Here is a 20,531-nt window from a genome sequence, read left to right as displayed (position 1 = left end):
GTTCCTTGTAAATACTTTGGGACAGGCCAAGCACAAGATCAGAAGTTAGGAAGAGAGACAGTAGAAGCTGACCTCCCTGGGTATGTTCATAAAGGAAATGGAAACCTTGCTCCCACCCCTAGAAGAATTCTCTGTATCTCATACTGAATCACTAGTTTTCTGTTCCTAAAAGATGTTAAATTTTTCTTTACAAGACCAACCCGAGCAAGAGCAAGACCCTGTCTCTAAAAAAGGTAGCCGGGTGTTGTGGCGGGCATTTGTAGTCCCAGCTATTCAGGAAGCTGAGGCAAGAGAATTGCTTGAGCCCAAGAGTTCGAGGTTGCTGTGAGCTATGATTCCACAGCCACGGCACTCTAACGGGGGTGACAAAGTGAGACTCTGTCTCAGAAACAAACAAACAAAAAATTTTTTTTAAAGTAAAATGTTTTCCACTAGAAGAACAGATAAAAATATGCAGCTATGTCAAGATGGAGCTTGTGTTAAGAGAGATGGGAAATACATCTCTCCTTTTCTGGAACTTTCTGGAACTTTATAATTTGTCTTTAAAACCTAATAGGAGGAGGTTAGGTGATGTCAGCTGTGGAAGGACCACAGTCATTGCTGTTGGTGTCTGCGGCCCAAACATTGCTAGTTTTTTGAACACCAAAGGTAACAAGTTGGTTGGTCTCTGAGGAACTCAGAACCACACAAACTAGACGTACGTGATGTCTGGAGACTCGGGCTCTTCCAGCTGCAGTTCCTTGCGCATTGTTCCCTCGATCTCTGCTGCCAAGGAGTCCTGGAAAAGCCAGAAGACATGTGTCAAATAAGCAGCAATTCAAATGCCCTGTCTCTAAAAGAAGTATGCGGCCAGGTGTGCCACGGGTACTAAATGGACCCACCAGAAGCACAAAGACATCCCACAACACAAGGTTAACACCTTCCTCTATTGTGAGAGATCCTGGCTGTGCAGTCGCCAAGGCAGACTCTGAATGTAGCCACACCATCATACCCCTAAATCACGCACAGCTAAGTGTCTGAAAGCAAATCCTGTGTTTCCTTGGCCGAATCACAGGACTGCAACTGTGGTTATAAGGAGGGATGGAGAGCTTATGAGGGCAAGGGTGTTGTTCAGAATGATGGGGACAGGTGAACTTCCAAATACCTCTGAGCTTATGAACAGAGATGTGTATGGCATCACAGCACACGCAGGCCATGCTAAGCTGCTGTTTATGGGGTCTGCCAACCCCCATGGCTCATCCTGGTTCCTTGCATTAGAGGCTAGAACATGGCCTTCCAACTTTGGCTCCTAGGCAAGTGTGCCCCATCAGTAAAAGGCACCCTGTGCTAAAGAGAAGAGCTCTATGTGCAGCACCTGAGTCATGGGCACTGTCATCTCAAGGACTCTGCTCTGGTTTAGCCTGTCCTCCCGCAAGGGAAGTTCCTCCCCCAACTATCCATGGCCCCTCACCTTTTAACAACCTGCACAGGAACCCACTAGGAATCTTGTGTTTCCTCCCAGACACAAAACACAGAAAGTCTTTCCTATTTTTCTGAATAGCTCAATTAGTTCTCTCTCCAGCTAGGCTGTGCACTTTGTGGGTCAGGGGAAGGCCAGTCACTGATGGCTTCTCACTTTACCAATGGGCCAGGTCCTGAGTGAGACTCAATAATACCACTACCAATGGCAAACTGGTTTAAGGAGAGGAGAGGGGAGAGGGACCAAGTCAACAATAAAGGCTGCCTGATGGACGCCTCCTCTTCTGTACCACCCACCCTTGCTCACCGTATGAGGCAGAACCTAAAAACAATCCCTCACACAACATAGGTAGGTGCCCTAGGACCAAGTGTGTCCAGAAAGTACCTGCTGAGCACCACAGGAGGACGCCCATTAGGACAATCCACAGGGACGAGCTAAATCCATGTCAACCAACACAACTTTCCTGCGACTTGTCCTGTCAATTGGACGTAAGTACTTATAGGAGCCTCTATCATGGGTGGCTAGTGAGTGCTTGAAATGTGGCTGGTGTGGCTGAAGAACTGAATTCTTAGCTGTATTTCACTTCAACTGATTTAAATTTAATAGCCACAGGTGGCCAGTGGCTTCCCAGCAGACAGCACATGGGGTCTCCAGAGCATCTACCTCCTGGCCCCACAGTCCACAGGGATGCTAAGTCTGGAGACGAGAGAGAGCTGAGTGAGGAGAGTTCACAGGAGCTAGTGGGAAGCTCAATCAATTAAGGGCTATTGGGCTTGTTGTTAATTCTTATTCATAAATATGCATTTTTTAAAGTAATTGTTACCCACAGAATGTCATTAAACGTAAGTCTGGTAAAGGGCTTCCCTAGGTGAGTCTAAGATCTTTTTAAGTCAGCTTCTTTTTCTTAATACTGTTATTCACCACATAATTTACATTTGGAATCCTGAAGAATAACGAGGAAGGGAACTTCATATACCTTAAGAAAAATGAGATATGAAATTTCTACAGCCAGAAAAATGAGATATCAAATTTCTACAGCCAAATTTCTACAGCTCTCCCTATCCATGGGTTCCATATCTTTGGATTCAACTAATCTCAGATGGAAAATTTGAAAAAAACAAAATAATAATACAAATAAAAAATCAATACAGTATAACAACTGTTTACATAGTATTTACTTTGTATATTAGGTATTGTAAGGAATCTAAAGTATATGGGAGGATATGCATAGATTATATGGAAATACTAAGCTATTTTATATCAGGGACTTGGGTATCTGGGGATTTTGGTATCTGCAGGGAGTCCTGGAACTAATTCCCCATGCAACTAAGGTAATTTGAAAGCAATACTGGGATAAAGTCCCTAACAGGTTCTGTGACTTTTCTGGGCCATGACCCTCTCCCCTCTGGCAGCCTGGGGGAAGCCTGTGGACCCCTTCTCAGGATAATATTTTTAAATGAATTATTAGGATTATAAAAGAAGGCAATTATATCAACATAATGTCATTTGTGACCTATATACCTGGACTGGCAATTACTGTCATTTTAAAGTGGAGGTGAGCATCAGAAGTACTTCGAGGCATCTGTGGTCTGAAAATACTGCTGCCCTGGATGCTAGCCACAGAGTACAGGTAGTGCTAACATCACTGTGGCTTGTACTGGATACAGGTAAAGAATAATGAAAATAAGAGACAGGATTTTCCCTCAAAGTTCACAGGCCTCCTGAACTCAGTCTGTGGATCCCCGATTAAGAACTCCTGCCATAAGGCAAGATACTTGGGAACACAGTTGAGCAAAAACTATAATTCACTGTTTTATTCAGCAAGTAGGATAGCTGGGAGCAAAAGAGGCAGATCTGGCATTTGCATAGTGCAGTCTTTAGACTGCTTTAAATACCTTTAATGTATAATGCACTTTTAAAACAGCCATCTTTCAAAGCTGGGCTATGCCAATAGCAACAGGAAAAGGCAAATAAAAGGCTTTCCCTAACCAAATATAAAAGCTGAAAAATCCCTGAAATGAAAAATTTCAATTCAGCTTTTCTCATGCAATGGTTTAGTTTTCAAAGACAGGTTTGTCTCTGAGAGTGGGTAAAGCCGTGCAGTGAATCCTAGGTACCCCAGGAATGATAGGGCCCCAGGTGTTCCCTAAACCAAGATGAGAAGCCAGGAAGGAAAGACCCTAGGCAAGAGGTCTGCGATGCTACTCAGGCCAGTGTCAGCTGGGTGTAGGTAGTGCTAGATCGGGGCACAAGGGGGACTGGAATTCCTAGAATCACTGGATCATCCTTTGAAAAGCTCTATGTATCTTTCTTTTTGGTTTTTCTTAAATTTCAACCAAGTTCAGACAGAAAGAGAAAGTTCTAGCCTGATTTTAAGGTGCAAAAGCAAAGAGATCATGATTTAGGGAAAGTTAGCCAGACAAGGAGTACGGGTGGGGGCAAGTACCTGCTGGGGGTAGCAATGGGAGGCTGAAGAGAAAGAGTACACCAAGGAAAGGGCTAAATTCAGAAGGGACCAAATTTCACAAACCTTTATAAAGCCATCCACTCCTCTCTCATTTGGGGAGTGTCTCTCAAAAGCTCTTCTCTCTTCAGAGAGAATCTGGTATTTCATCAAACCACGGAAACAAGCCTGAATACAAAGTAGTTCTTGGGAGTTGGCTCTTCAAGCCATCTACCTGTTTGTCCATCTAACCATCCATCTGAATGTAGTATCTACTAAGTGTCTGCAATTCTACAACATGCCAAGCACTGTGGTAACTTCAGAGAATTCCAAGGGGGGAAATGTTACAAATAAGAGCTGGTCCCACCTTCCAGGGGTGTTAGTCTCGTAGAAAATAAGATGAGTAAGCACATACCCCTGTAACATTTGACTCAGCCTATGCTGCCCAACTTCTAAAAGGAGATTAACCTCCTGGAAAATCCCCTTCTCAACAATGTTCTCCCAAAACCCAAACATGAATCAGGCCAGAGCTAAAAATTGTGGAGAAATAATATAGAAAATATAGAATTACTAACCCAAGCACAGAGAGAAGTTTTATTTTCAGATCACAGATACTGAAAGCCACCAAAAGAATGATTACTAAGCACACAAAGAATCAGTAAAACCGTATGGGCACTTTAGGAATTCTGGAATATACTTGTGAGGCTAAAAGAGCACACTCTAAAACAAGGTCAGAAAAAATTAGGTACAGGTTGAGCGTCTCTAACCTGAAATGCCTGGGACCAGTAGTGTTTTGGATTATGGATTTTCTTCAGATTTTGGAATATTTCTGGAATATTTCCAGAATATATTCCACTTGAGCATCCCTATCCAAAAGTCTGAAGTCCAAAATGAATGCTTCCTTTGAGCATAATGTTAGTATTTGAAAAGTTTTAGATTCTGGAGCATTTCAGATTTCAGACTGGGGATGTTGATCCTGTATAAATCACATCTTCCAAATATCTGAGGTTCCTACTCAATTTATCTTCAAGAGTAGAAAGGTGACAGATGTAGAGGGATGGAGAGCTATGGAGAATGAGAGGCTAACTGTAAAGACCCAACTCCCTGCCAGAGGCCATCTTCCCAGCATCGGGAGCCCCTGCTGCCCTCTGGTTAGGAAGAAATCACCAGCTTACCATGGGAAACAGGCCCAGGGAATGGTAGCGCCGGGAGGTGGTGTTGGGCATGGTTTTGTTCCGGAGGTTCTTCAGCTCCTCTTGCGCCTCATGAAGCATCTCCATGCACTCTGCATATTTGTCCTCCAGCTCACGCAGCTGCAGAAGACCAGGAAAGATGAGGAGGGTCAGGATCTCCTGAGCACCCAGCTGCACACATGCCCGCCTACCTCAGGGCCAGGGCCACAGGCAATCTCACACAGTCCCTGGCACCCCAGGAACCACCTACCTATGGGCCTGTTGCCAGAGTCCTCAAGGCTCGCTTTTTCTTAGATTTGGGCAAGCTTATGGGCTCATAAATCTTTTAAAATACTAACCAATGGGCAACTGAGATAAAAATCAACCTTAAACAAAAGAGAAGGCAAATCTCCCTACTCTTGTATGAAGCCGTATCTGTGAATGGGACTCCTTTTACATGGTGCTCTGTGTTGGTTGTTTCACGTATTTGAACATTTACTGGATACCTGCACATGCCAGGCTCAGTAGATGTGAAGTCCAGCCTCCTAGGTGCTCACACCCAGTAACAGCATCAGCAGGCACAGAATCAAGGTACAACTGAGAATTATCTCACCAGTAAAGATGAAATTAAATTCAATACGAAAATGGTTAAGATGGGCATGACCAAAGCTGTCAAGGGAGGTTGATCTACCTTCATTGCCATCAGAGGCCCTGAAGAAACGAGGGAGAGACACTCACTTCAGCCGTGAGCTGCCGCTGGGCATCCTTAGCAGCTCCCAGGTGCTGGACGAGTTCTTCATTTTCCACCGTGCACTAAAATGTGGTAAAGATAAATCGCTTTCTAAGCTGATCTTTTAAGTAAATCCTACTTTTCCCCTCCATTTCCTTGATCCACCATGATCTCATCACTTTCTACAAGATAAGTTTATCTTACATTGAAGTAGAATTTTGCCTTTTATGTAATTTTGAAAGCAAAGTCTTTCCTACATCCATATCCATTCTCCATAGCCCATCTACCCTCTGACCTCCAAAGCTCTCTGTAAGCTTTTCACCTCATGCCAATAGCAAAGGTGTAATATGAGAAATTAAATTGATTCTGTTGCTTCATCTTACCTAAAAGGGATATCATTTTATTGCAGAACATTGTACAAAAACAAATACTAGGCTGGGCATGGTGGCTCATGCCTGTAATTCTAGCACCCAGGGAGAATGGGTGGATTCTCAGGTGGATTTCCTGAGCTTAGGAGTTTGAGACCAGCCTGAGCAAAAGCAAGACGCTATCTCGACTAAAAATAGAAAAAACAGCCAGGCATTTGTGGCAGGTGCCTGTAGTCCCAGCTACTCAGAAGGCTGAGGCAAGAAGATCGCTTGAGCCCAAGAGATTGAGGTTGCTGTGAACTATGATGCCACAACATGCTACCCAGCATGACACAGTGAAACTCAGCCTCAAAAAGCAAAACAAACAAATAAAAAGCAAACACTACAAATACTAGACTACACATACAAGTTAAATTATAAAACTCTATATTTACAGCATCCTTTTAATGAATTCTATTAATTCTAATAATTGCACCTTATTCTTAGGAGATAAGTGGTCACAAGTAAAACCCCTCACCAATTCAGGGCAACCAGTTTTATATTGTTGAATCTACTAAGATTTTTCTCCATAGGGGCAGCATAAATCTTAAGATATGAAACTAAGGGGTACTGTCTACTGGAGTAAATGTTCCTTTCTGATCACAGCATGACCATTGTTTTATCAGATCAGCCAGAGAAATGCCTTACAGCTTTTGCCTTTTTCTGCAAATCAACGATTTGTGACAGCAGGTGTGTGATCTCCTCTTGCTGTCGGGCAGCATCTTCAGTTTTCTTGGCCAATTCCTCTGAGATACTGGCAATCTGGACATTGGCATCTCCTTTGACAAAAAAATAAAAAGGCAATCATCATAGGAGTTAAGTCAGAAAACCACATATGCAGACCCAGAGAGAGTCGTTTTCTTTGTGGTTTGCACAGGAAAAACCATCTTTATTACAAGATGGGGGGAGGACTGGAGAGTGCTGGAAGAAGGAATTCACAATAACCACTTTCCTGCATGGGGAAGCCAAGCGGCTTCTTCAGGGCTCATGAGAAGGAACCTGGGCCCCCCGGCTGTCGCTCCTGGACTTGATGTGGGAGCTCAATCCCACTGACCAAATGAGGCAGGTGCCAGGAGTCAGCCAGGGGGTGCTACACCAAACACAGGCATGTTTAGTAAAATCTCCACGTTCTACACGTGAGCAAACCTGTTTCACTAACGGGAACCCCTGCTGTACCCTGTTCTAGGATGGGCATAGTGCAATTCCATTCCTCTGAGGTTTTTGTTTTCAATCTGTATTCACAGGCACAACTCATTTAACTAGATCTGAACATGGGGTGTGTTTCATTTACTTAGTATGTTGCCCTTTTGCCTTAACTTGTAAATTCATAATGGAGAGGGTGGGGGGAAGTATTTATTTGCAAAGCTGAGAACCTTGGCCTCAACTTGGGCAAGTCAAATTACTAGCAGTAAGCAGTTTTTCCACATCTTCAACACAGGTTTCTGTAGCTGGGCAATATTATAGTAGAAAGCCAAAAAGCAAAATTAAATGTTCATCTCAGCTAGAAATGGAGATCATGTGTGGCTAATAACCTAGCACCCAATTCACAAATAAGGAGGGAGGTGCCACAGGAGGTCAGGGAGGCCTCTAGATTTAATAAAAATGCTGCTGACCTCCCCAGGCTGTCAGGGGGCCTGCACTTTATGAGGGGGAGGCAAACCCGTCCAGGCGTGACAGAGTAAAAAGAGGGAATGGGAAGTGGGGAGGACAGGCTGAGGACATACGCAGCTCCTTCACGCAGTCGTTGACCAGCTGCTGCTCCTTCTCCTCGTAGGTGATGGTCTCTGTCTTCAGCTGGGAGGCCTGTGGACAAGACCCCGGGTTAGAGTCTCACACTCACACCTGAACTGGTGAGGCAGTGACTGGTGGGGCAGGCGAGGGCTGAGGCACAGAGCAGCACTCACCTACATCTGGGAAGCAGCCCTCGACATCTCCCCACATGTCACCCACTGTACCCCCAAATACAGAAAGCAAATCTGAATTCCTTGCTTAGTTAATGGAAGGTACTTTCAGAGCAGAAAAGCTGAAAATGCCTTCCACTAGAGGGCGTCACACAGAGCAGAGGGCAGGAGAGTTGCACACCCAGCTCCCATGAACACAGCACAGCCATGGAGTCAGTCTGTCCTAGCCCGTACATTTGGACACTCTGTGCACCTAGGTCACTGCCCTGCCTACAGCAGAATGTACTCTGTGTACATTTGGACCTCACAGCACCTAGGTCACTGCCCTGCCTACAGCAGAATGTACTCTGTGTACATTTGGACCTCACAGCACCTAGGTCACTGCCCTGCCTACAGCAGAAAACCTAAGGATAACCACACAAGAATGGCTAACATTTACCATGTGACTTCTATCTGCCAGGAACTGATCTATAAGAGGTTCTGAGTTGGAATTAAACCCATTGTGTTTAGCTTAGTAACAGCAAGGTCCAGCACAAAAGCATAAAAAAATTCAGGGCCCTGTTTCAGAACTGTGGACAGCTTATACCTCACTAAAAAGGTGAGAAAGCAAAGATCTGAAGGCTCAAAGAAAATGCCGTAGTTAGAGAGAAGGTGTCTCTGAGCCCTTGGGTCCCAGCCCCAGAGACACACTATGCTTCTGAGAACAGAGGTGAGGTGGCAGGAGTCTGCAGCTGGGGTCAGATCCCCTCAACTGCTTTGGGTGAAGATTTTGACAGAGGCCGAGTTGCTGGGTACCTGAGACTGCAGAAGTTAGCTGGGGCAACTACTGGCTGGCAGAGGAAACCAGGGCGACCTTCTTGGTCAGTGTGGGTTTGTGCTTCCTATCAGTAAACAAGGGGCTGGAAGAGGTGAGGTCTAAGAGAGTAGGACATGCAGAAGAGTCTTGCTCGGCCCAAATGTGAAGATCTTGCCAACAAGTGGACAAGTTCAGTGTGGCGATCTGTCCTGCTGGGGGACTTTGGGGATCCCAGGGCCAGCTCACACCTGACACGGGGCCATTCTGTCAAATACCACACCTTTGGTTGGAGAACATTAACACACCAGTAATTAAAACAGTGCTAAGTCTGCTTGCATCAGTGTTTCTAGAGAGGGGAAGTGGGGGCTGGGGAGAAACACCGCACTGGGAGTCATAGAATTACAAATCCTGGCTCTGTCATTTATTAAGCTGCATGACCTTGGGAATATCAAAACACCCACCAGCCAGGAAGCCCATTTTCCTCACTGTAAATGAGAATCAGAGTAACCAGCTGTAAAGCCTTGTTGTGAAGACTTAAGAAAAAAAATAATGTGGGTCAAGTGCCTGGCACAATGCTTAGCCAATTAGATACTCAGAAGCATGACTCCCCTTGCCTCAATCCAACCTATTCAAGTTAATTGTTTAAGAAATACAGGCTCCAAGTTCCTGTGTACTATTTCCTCAGAGCACAGCTGATATGCAGTGACATGGAAACAAGGCTGGTTTGACAGGTGCTATAGGCAGAGCTGGAGACTGTGCCATGGGAAGCTCACCACTGGAGCTTCTGCCCAGTCCACCAGGCACTGCATAATTCACCAGGCTCAACTTCCCCAGCCTGGAAGGTACATGCAGTGCTGATGCACAGTACCCAGCCACACTGTGCAGTTCTTTCACACACTATCACCTTTGAGAATGGCCCAGTGACCACTGCTCTTATGGCCAGATGAGGCAAGAGGGGCCATCACCCTTCCAACAGGGGCTGGGAGAGACTTCACCTCGGATCGAAGTACCACGTTCTCCTCTTCAAGGTCTTTCAGCTTCTTCTGAAGAGAATCCAGATGGAAGTAGTTCTGGACTGAGGAGGATGACTCATTCCTCTTCAACCTGGGGGAGAAAGTATGCTCACAATCTAGGGAGAGAGACATTTCCTCCTCCCAACTGGAAACCGCATGGAGATACAAAGAAGGGCTACTTCAAACAAAGTTCATGAGACTTGCAGGTGTGACAACAACCCACCCATCAGACTGCTCTCCCAACTCCAGGCTCACCACCACTTCGGACACACAGCCCAACCTTTATCCACAACACACAGTGGTCACATCACCTCAGAACTGGGGGGAATCATCTCTATTTAAAGTCTATACAATTCTACAATGTCTGGAATTTATTTAATACTCTTAATGCAGTCCTATGTGCCAAGAACTATTCTAAGTACTCCACATGTATTCACTCAATTAATGCTTATAACCCCACCACCTAAGTACTTCTGATATCTCTATTTTATTTGGCTAACAGCACGTAGCCAGTAAGTGGCAGAGCTGAGATCTAAACCCAGATCAGCTCTGTGTGGTCTAGAGATAGGGGAGAGCAGCTGACCTGCATTGCTGGTGAAGGTGACCCTGCCTAGGTGACTCCAGGGACATCGACAGTGGCCAGCCTGTGCTCTGGCCCCTAGAAACCCAGCCTCTGGTGACTTACGGGGTTGAGCAGACGGACTCAGGCTCGCTCTCCTCCGCAGCGCTGGTGTAGAACTGAAGCAGCTCATCTTTCATGGACAGCTCATGCCGGAGCTGAGACACCTGCACAGACAGAGTCCGGGGCCCATCACCGGCTTTCCCAAAAGTGACAATATCCCTGCTTATGTTCAAATACTTACTGCTTAGTGAAAACATTTTAAAAATTTCCCACTGAAAGTGACGGCATTTAAATGATTTCATGTTATTCAAAGCAATAGGATTTCAAAGGGTTGAGTGTGATCCCATTTGAGAAAAATACAATCAATTACTTTTTGGCAGCAACCTCCCTGTCTAAATTCATTGTTTTTACTATGGTACAGAGAAGAGCAGAGAGGAGTCTAAAAAGCTCTAGACCACTCATGGGCTTTGGAAGGAGCCAGAGGCCCAGCTGGGAGAATAATCAGAGAAATGCATCATGTTACTGTAAGAAAGAAGAGGCCTCTGACTTCTGCCAGAACCAAATCCCACCTCTGGATAGGATCCTGGAAATGCCAGCTGTGAGTAGGACACCATAAGCAGGTCATCGGCCCTGGCTCTCTCACTTGGACAACCTCAAAGCCCCTTTCTGTGGCACACCCTCACAGGGTTCCTGGCCAAGCTTGATCAGACCTTGTTCTGGACCCAATGATCACCAGAGAAGAATTTCAGGAGAAAAGAGGCAATCATCAGGGACCGGCCACATTGACCCCTGCCAAGATGGTTTGGCAGCTCACACTGATTTATACTTAAGGTTTAAACAGAACTTAAATTGGGCTGTAGAATTTTTCATTTGGCCTTTTGCCATTCAGTCGTCATGAACACAGAACCAGTGCTGCAAATAAGAATCACAATTCTGTTTTAATTCCTTCTTGTTTCTAATTTGACTTGGGGGTCTGTGGTTTACTGCAATGTTCCTACAGTGATTCAGTGAATGTATTATGTCTTCCCTGGAGAAGCCCATTCTATGAGCATATAAATTCAGCCTTAATACCAAGATTGACAATTTAATGATATGCCAAAGGGAACATACTATAATTTTCAAATGGATAGCTTTTCCAAGGAAAAATAGGTATGCACACTCCTAGAGAACAGGATACTTTTTGTGCATGGTGAAGCATGTCCTAAGCAAGAATGGTCATGTGAAGGGGCCGAAGGGTGACCATTTGCTGGTTCCCATGTGCCAGGTCCCTCTGAGAGGGGGCCACGTGGACCTAGCACACTTTCTCCCCAGTCACCTGCAGACAGGATTCAGGTCAGAGAACACAGGTATCACTCTCTCCTAGAACACAACAGTATCTGCCTTGTCATCATTTATAGAAGGTCTACGATTAAAATTTTTCTTATATAGTGGCAACCATACTTCATCAGATTAATATTGTCGTTCAACCCAGAAAATGATGTACCAAGAAAAACTTTGATAAGGATAAGGTTTGAGTACATCTTAGAGACATGAACAAAAGCATCCCCTCTCACTAAGGAAGTTCCTAATGGAAAACAAGGAAGAAGACATGAGAAGAGTCCTCACAGTTAAAATTCACTGGCAAAAAGAAGAGTTAGGGTGACAGGAAAGAAGCTCCTGAACAGGGCCCGGCTCTAAGATTCTAACCCTGGATCTGGCAATCCCATCCGATTCCACCGCCTCCCTCCCCCGTCCACCACACATTCCCTCCAGAAGTCCAGTGCCATTCCTCCTACACCTCGACCTCCTTAAGATAAAAGCCTAAAAGTTTCATGTCCTTCTTCAAGTGTGGCATCATGAAAATAATAGGGTTTCTGTCATGAAAACCTCAGGCTAGTTTTTTGGCTCTGTTTTACATGCACGAAATTACATTCTGATGATGAATGTGAATAGCCACTTTCCTGTGCGTGTCAGGTGGCCTCCTAACGTCGCTCCTCCTCTAGCTGCCCACAACTAACCCAGGAGCCCCTGCTGGTTGTCACATGAGCCTGTGTGCACTTTTGCCGAGTGTGGAGTGTCTCGATCAGCCTTCAGGCCTAGCGTCTAGACTCCTGGAGGACAAGGACTGAGGCTGGCCCCACATACTCCACCTGCCCATGTGGCAGGGCACTGTGGGCCTATAGACTAAGTGAGGACTGTGCCTACCGGTCAGATCCCATCCACAGGGAACACAAGGAGCCATAGGAAGGCAGCTTTGGGTCTCCGGGGGCCACTTCAGAACAGGCAGCTCTGGGCTCAGGCCCTGGGCGTTCATCTCCTTCAGCCAGGCCTGTGGCGGGGCCTCCCAGAAGTGTCGGCCACCAGCTCCTTACCTCCTCCCTGATGTGTTCCACTTGCTCCTCCAGAAGCTCGTTCCTCTCAGTTAGTGTCTTGTTCTTCTTCAACAATGACTGGCCGATCCGAGCAGCCAACTCTAAATCCCGCTCTTTCTATAAAGGTAAGAGGAGAGGGAGAACACAGATTTGAAAGACCCATGCTTCCTGAGGGAGCCAACAGTGCTCAGTGTCGAATGAGGAAAACAAGGACATCTAGAAATGACAAAGGAATTGATAGTTCATCTGCGTTGGCTTTTGATAACCAGTAAAAGAAAAGTGACCTCTGCACATACAATGTGCAGGGCCTACACGGACATCGAGCTATGGAAGGGAAGCCTTAAAACCTAATAGGAACAAAGCTTTGTTCCTATAGAAAAGAAAAATCTTTCCAGAAACATTATTTGCAATAACTGTTTTTAGTGTCTGTGCAGTCATTTGATAAGTTATCTCTCCTGAGGGCTGGGCTATTGTCTTGCCAGGACCCAGCATATGGAAACACTCAGTCCACAGCTATTTATTGAAGGAATAAATATAGAAATTCTAAAGTGTGCTTACAATAAAGCCAAGGGCTGACACAGGGAGGCGGCCTTCTTCACATGCGTTAGGCTGGAATTTACTGAGTTCCTTACTTTCACCTCATATGAAACAAAAACATTTAAAGTTACTCTGAAAGATAGTTATGTGCTTTTTTTGTTTTTTTTTTACCTAGAAAAAGCTACTTATTTAAAAATACAAAACAGTATATAAAAAGCTTTATTTATTTAAAAAACTTTCAAAACGGAGATGGAATGCACAAAATTGCCATACTTTGGAGGCAATGACAGTCCGTGTTAAGGACACAGAATGTTCTGTTGGTTCAGCTAAAGACATCAATTTAGACAGAGCAGTACACAGGGGAAAATCCTTAGAGGCATATAAAGGCAGAGCTGCCTCTGCGGGGAGAGAGATGTCCCCTGACAGTGGAAAGACACCAGCGCCAAATGCGGCCTTATTACTTTGCAGCTATGGTTCAACTTGCTCACTTGGGGGAGAGAAGCTGGCTAGGGGAGGAAAAGTCTGCAAAGTCATTTTAGAAAGACATGCCATTAGCCGGTTCACCTAGTTTAAAAGCAGAAGAATGGAAACATATGGGGGCAGGCAAAAGGCTGGGGAGGAAGCCTCCCTTCTGATCTGACAGGGGCTATAAACTCCCCATGTGGCCCTCGGTGAATGTCTCCGGCTTCACAAGGATTTGGTACGGTACAGAATTAGTTTCTTCCAGCCACTGGGGGTGGGGGGTGAGAAACCATTTTATTAATGGCAACTGGCATTTTGTTTTAATTACATATGACAGCACAGAACTGAAAACATCAAAGCCATGTCCCACATAGTGAGGACATCATTCTATGTTTAAACTTCTGATTGTCTTCTATTGACCTATGTGAGCACTGGGCCACAACCTAAGGTATGTTTCTTACTTGAGGGCAAGTTTAACTGTGCTGGGTGAACCATCCTATTCTAAACTGGGAGAGTTTAGGTTCTGTTTGAACATCTCTGGGGCCCAGTTCCCTCATCTGTTAAATGGAGGTAGGGTGAGGGGGACAGGCTAGTTGAGATATCCTTGAGAAAATCTTATAGCTTTATTATCCACTAAGTTGTATGATAAAAAGAATAAGCAGCTTTTATTTCTAACTCCTTATCTATCTGCCCAATCTCCCCATGCAGTAGCAGCAGACCTCCCTTGGCTAACTATAGGCAATTCACTGAATTATGAGCACAACACTTGAGGTCCAAGTACACTTTGAGAAGACTCTGGATTTGAAAACAATTTAGCTCCCTCCTGCAGGACTGTAAATATTATTATCCCCTGGAGAGACAGTTGTCTTCCATCCCAGAAGCCAGCCAGGTATCACACCAAGTGAGCCGTAAACACTCCCAACTCACTCCCACAGTATATGCCTCCCTGTCACCCCTCTTCCTCCCTCCAAGAAACACGGTAGGGGAGACAGGTGCTCTCAACAGAGCAGTGGGGACATGGTGACCCTGTCCCATCAACCAAGCTCATCTGTGTGCATTTATCCACACTGGCCAACAGGTCACCAAGACATGTTTTACTCACGGCCCTCCGTTACTTCCCAGACTCAACAGTTGTGTTGATATGGCATCTAGAGGAAAGCATCCGAAGAACTGTGAGGGAGGGCCTGGAGTGAGTCTCCAGGGGCCAACTCAAAATCAGCACCAAGCAGTTCCAATGGCTCATGATCAGATAAAACTGCAATACCATAAATCTCATTCAAGCCTGCTAAATTTCTCTACTAGAACAAGTTCTCGGACTAAATACCCAGCAGGTGCTTCATTAACACTCATCAGCTCACTGTGAGTATAACACACATATAGCTCACATATGTGAACTATAATAAAAATCAATCCTAAGCCAATCATCCTCAAACTACAGCCCACAGGCCACATGCAGCCCGCCTAGGACGTTTATCTGGCCCGCTGGGTGTTTTTGCCGCTGTTACCTGTCCTGCTTAGCAGCTGACTTGTCCTGGGGCCTGCAGTCTGGCCCTCCAATGGTCTGAGGGATAGTTAACTGGTCCCCTGTTTAAAATGTTTGAGGACCCCTGTCCTAAGCCCTCTGCTAAATGAAAGGACCCCTCTCAGCCAAGGGGACCCAGGGGATCCCAGAAACACCTTAAAATTGAGGTCCCAGCCATGATGGGATGGGAGAGATAAAGCACAATTACAAATGGGCGTGATATCCCTTCACAAACATTCACAACTCCTTGTGGAGTATGTACATTTGACTACCCCACTCAGTATAAAATCTTGTTCCTCTTGTCTATCCTTTGAAGTCTGAGTGCTTGGCTTCTGGCTGGGGCTCTGTTTCCAAACCAGTTGGAGTGACCACCCAATCGGCTGTTACCCTTTATGAGAAATAAAGCTCTCCTTTTCCCAAAGTATAAACCTCCTGAATTTTTTTTCTTTTTTTTTTTTTTTTTATTTATTTATTTTTTTTTTTTTTTATTGAATGGTAACTATGTACATTAATGCACTTCTGGGGTACAGTGTGGGGTTTTCACATGCAATCTGAAATACTTCCATCAAACTGGTCAACACAGCCTTCATGTCATTTTCTCAGTTATTGCTTTAAAACGTTCACATTCTACTCTTAGAAAGATTCACCTGTACCCCTATATGATAAACCTCAGAAGTACCTCCTGAATTTTTTTAGCTGACCCTGACTACCTGCTGTTCTGCACTGCCTTCATGCTTCCAAGCTAAGTTCCCACAAGCACAAATATTTTGTATGCCTCAACAAATCAAGCACAAAGCAGAATAGTGAAGGCAGGTCAGGCAAGGCACTGCCACAGTGCCTGAAGGATGTGGAAGGCTTCCAGCACAGGAAGGCTCAGAACCCCAGAGGACTGGGAAACAGGCAGGGAGGAGAAACAAGTGGGGCAGTGAGCTCAACTGTGAGCCCTGGTACGCTACCTAGCACACCTAAGCCAGCCAAGGGCCTCTCCCCCTCTCCCTGCCCCTCTGAGCACCAGCTCTCCCCTGGTCTACACTGTAAATCTAATCTTTAGAGTAATTATAAAGAGCATTTGGTGCCAGGAAAAAAAAAAGAAGAAGAAGAAACTATAGTAAGAATATTTATAGATCAAATCAAAAATAAACAAAAAAGTTATTGTGTCTCTGGGGTTTTTCTAATTTTATTAAGGCTGTTTTGGGTTTCCCTTTGGGAAATGTAAGAATGAAAAAACCTCCCATTTCTTATAACCAGCCAACATGAGATAAATATTTACTTCTAAAAGCAAGAAAACAGCTAGATTATGGCCATTGGATTAACTACAATGAGAATATGAGGACTATTAGATTAACTACAATGAGAATATGAGACCATAAAGAAATAATTTAGGCCCTTGGAAATAAGCCAGGAAGAGAACTAGTTCTTTTATTCCCCAGGAACTGAGGTGAGGTGGAGCTCACCTCTGCTGGCTGGGCTTTGCTTAAAAAAACTGTACCAGCAAACACTGGCGTGGACACATCCACTAGAGATTCCCAACAGCCTGCCTCCTATTCTTAGCAGCTGACTCATCTCATTCACCGATTTCAGGATAAAATGCATGACTAAGGGGAGAGTCAATGGAATAACCCTCTCCATCTGGGGAGGTGGCAAGTTTTGTCCAAAGGTGTATTCCGAACAGCAGCAATGCAGGGCAGGCACAGCACTTAAAACCAGAAGCAGCTCTCCACGCTGGCCAAGGGCTGGGCTTTGGACACTCGAATCCCCAGCACCTCACCTGCCCGTGAGCAGCAGGCATGCTAACCAAAGTGAAGGAACAGGGGAGACAGCTAGAGCCGATTTAGAGCCCCGGCCAGTGTGGCTGTCACGTGACTGGGGTGATTAGATTTCAACCAGGAAACCTGCCTAGTTCCATAGAAAGGCAGTAACTCAGGCATGAATCTTATCAGACAAGGAACAGAATGGCGCGCTATAAACAGAGACACAGAGATATAAACACACCATTACCATGATGACCCTTTAAAAATAAAACACGACACAATAAAGAAGCACATGAAGAAACCAACCCATTGGTATTCTTTTCTAGCAACACAACTATTTTTAAAAGATGAGACCGTGCTCTTTATTTAGTAAACTAACCAGGAGTGGAGGGGTGTTATTTCTTAATACCCTATATCTGCACCAAGGGCTGAAGTCCCCGGCTCCTTTGGAAAGTAGTCCTTACACATGCCGTTCTCGGACACAGCTGCAGCTCTGAACTACAGGCAGTGCACATTCACAGAGGCAGCTTCCCGCAGAAAAATTACCCAGTTCATGTTTTCAAGGTCACAAAGTCCCACAGAAAAGCTACTGCCCATAGTAACAAAGATTGATAGTAGCAAACACAACAGCCAGATGCAACAGGGTTCCGTGCTTAAGGGGCTGGGTTGGAAAGCTGCTGAGTAATCTTGAGCATCTCATGACACACTCATGTTTCTTACAGACCTTCAAATCACCTAATTCTCAACTCCAAATAGAATGTTGATAAGCTGAGAAAACCACAGTCTCTAAAACATAAGCAGCTTATCTAATCCTAAGCAATTTTCCTAAGTTTTTCTTGCTTTGCTTATTTTGCTTATTTCCTTGCTGATCTTGCATAATATTCCAATAACCTGATGTAAGTAAAAACTTAAAATATGTTAAGAAGAAGACATGGATGATATACTCTCCTGATATTTTTAGACACATTTAAAATATAGGGTGGCCCAAAAGTTATCACGCATAGAGGAACCTGGGAAATTATAGCTAAATGAATGTTTATTTGGAAAATATTCATTACAAAGTTTGCAAAGAAGTGGCCAACACGTAGGGAATATTCTTTAAATATTTTGAAAAATTTTGTAATGAATATTTTATCAATAAAGGTACATTTAGCTACAATTTCCCATGTTCCCTGTATTCTAGAAAGTATTTAACCAGTACCGGTTTTTGTGTCATTCCTTTAAAAACCGGAAATACCTGCACAAAATTACAGCTATAAAGCCCTACACAGCGACTAATCCAAAAAAACAAAGCCATTAAAGTATACCCTGAGAGGGCCCAACTTCTGAGATTCCTCACTGAAACAGACAATAAGGCATGCCTTGATTGAAATAAATTAAAATCAATTATAAACCACTCTTCGCCTTTCTCTGAAACACTTACCTCCTCAAGAAGGCGAGTAACAGCATCTATGTCATTATATGTCTTAGTCATCTGGCCAACTCTTTCAGCACATAAAACTGTAAGAAAAGAGAGGACAATGAGCCCAGCAATGCCACAAACTTGCCAAACAAATGTCCCATCTGAAAAAGCAGCCCCAAAGTTGCACCTGCACATTAGGTACACAGGGCCATTAGTTTTGCGAGTTCAACTCACGCTGCCCTCAACACCACCAGATTTCACTTCCCAGTTCCAGTGACTGGGGAAAGATGAGTTTCAGTTGGAGAGAGTGACTCCTGATCCCCAAGAAGCCCTGACATTGCACGTCTGTGTGTGTGCACATGCATGTTTAGTGATAGTCCTGAGTGTACGGGGATGGAGTAGGGAGGGTTTAGCAGCACCACCCATGTGTAAGTTCTCAGACAGGCCTCTGGGATCTGAACCCCACTGGCCATGCAGGATCATCCACATGAACAGAGTAGGATCCTTCAGAAAGCAGCCTTAAGCTGGTAATTTCATAATGGCTCTCTTTTCCAAATGGCCTAAATTCTAAGGCTATGCAACCAGTCCCCACACCATGAAAACTACAGTGATGTTTTTTTTTAATCTACACCAAAAAAACTACTATTGCTGCTACACACACACACAGAGTAGTATACCATTATGTGGACAATTTACTGCAGTCATAAGAGGCTGCACGAAAGCCACTTTAGGACTGTGGGTCTTTTTTTTTTTGAAAGGGGTGTGTAATAAAAGAAGGCTTTAGTCTGCTTTTTAAAAAACCCTCAGGGTTGTTTTATTTTAAATCAAAGACAGTCCTGAAATGGTGGATCACACCTGTAATCCTAGCACTCTGAGAGGCCAAAGCAGGTAGACTGCTTGATCTCAGAAGTTCAAGACCAGCTTGAATAAGAGTGAGACCCCATGTCTACTAAAAATAGAAAAAACTAGCCAGGCATAGTGGCAGGTGCCGGTAAATCTTCCTAGCTACTCAGGAGGCTAAGGCAAGAGGATTGCCTGAGCACAAGAGCTTGAAGGGGCTGTGAGCCATCATGCCATAGCACTCTACCCACGGTGCAGAGTGAGACTCTGTCTGAAAAAATAAAAATAAAGAAAAATATTTTCAGTTAATGGCAAGGAATGGATTTGCAGTTCAATAAACACTAAGAAGGTAGCATGAGTTTTACTCTATGGGGAAAAGACTGACTATATTATAAATAGAGTTAGGGCCAAAGTATAAAATTGTTCACAACCTGACTCTTTGGGGCTAAATAACTTTCTTGTAAATAAAACTGTAGAGAAAAGTTCTGTTAAGAGTCCAAGCTTTCAACCCATATTCAAGAAGAGTCCATGCAGGGTATTTGGGAATGTAAGTTTATTACTAAGTCAAACTCAGTAGCATTACTAACAGCAAACAGCACTGGAATTCAATAGGTCTCTAAATATTTTATGAAATGCAAGTAGAGATCATCCTAGTGAATGAGCTCAGAGAAACTGGATCTACTGGAATGATTTTCTAGTTTAAGGAGGAGACCTGAAATCTGGTTCTAAATCTGAAACCTTAGCAACACAGTGCCACCAGAGCCAGGAGACGAGACCCCTCCACCTGAAATGCACTGCCTCAGACAGAACTGCCTGTGAGGGAGGGGCAAAGGACATCTACAAGGGTGAGTTTAAACCAGAATCTAATTTGATCAGACGAAGTCCAGCTCTCATTGGCTTAGTTCATCAGCTCAAGGTCACAAGAAGTCCTCCTCAAGTGAAGATTTCTATGCCACAAGGTGAGTTTCCCCCCTGCACAGCTGTGAATACTGCAAGCATCCAGACCCCTTGTATATACCAGGAAACAGACCACCTCAATTAAATAGCCTCTGTATTTAAACTTGTGTTATGACTTGAGGGCTTAACAGTCCCCTGCTCTCCTCAAAGGACCGGTGAATTTTAT

The 20,531-nt window shown here is 44.5% G+C and overlaps 1 protein-coding gene across 7 annotated transcripts in view; it reads right to left on the bottom strand.

The window, feature by feature from the left end:
* Positions 1-20,531, bottom strand: part of TRAK1 (trafficking kinesin protein 1) — a 194,890-nt gene that overhangs the window by 25,270 nt on the left and 149,089 nt on the right. For all 7 annotated transcript variants that reach the window (XM_023515947.1, XM_023515952.1, XM_023515946.1 and 4 more), the window contains 9 exons: positions 18,590-18,666; positions 12,895-13,011; positions 10,607-10,707; positions 9,904-10,012; positions 7,936-8,014; positions 6,860-6,990; positions 5,813-5,887; positions 5,078-5,215; positions 702-778 (listed from right to left, as the gene is read on the bottom strand). In XM_023515947.1, the coding sequence (XP_023371715.1) occupies positions 702-778; positions 5,078-5,215; positions 5,813-5,887; positions 6,860-6,990; positions 7,936-8,014; positions 9,904-10,012; positions 10,607-10,707; positions 12,895-13,011; positions 18,590-18,640 (878 nt within the window). In that variant the 5' untranslated portion in view covers positions 18,641-18,666. The remainder of the gene's footprint in view (positions 1-701; positions 779-5,077; positions 5,216-5,812; positions 5,888-6,859; positions 6,991-7,935; positions 8,015-9,903; positions 10,013-10,606; positions 10,708-12,894; positions 13,012-18,589; positions 18,667-20,531) is intronic.

The sequence above is a fragment of the Otolemur garnettii genome, unplaced genomic scaffold (assembly GCF_000181295.1).
Source record: "Otolemur garnettii isolate 467f Iridium unplaced genomic scaffold, OtoGar3 scaffold00082, whole genome shotgun sequence".
Lineage (NCBI taxonomy): Eukaryota > Metazoa > Chordata > Mammalia > Primates > Galagidae > Otolemur > Otolemur garnettii.
This window is presented reverse-complemented; position numbering and strand designations above follow the sequence as displayed.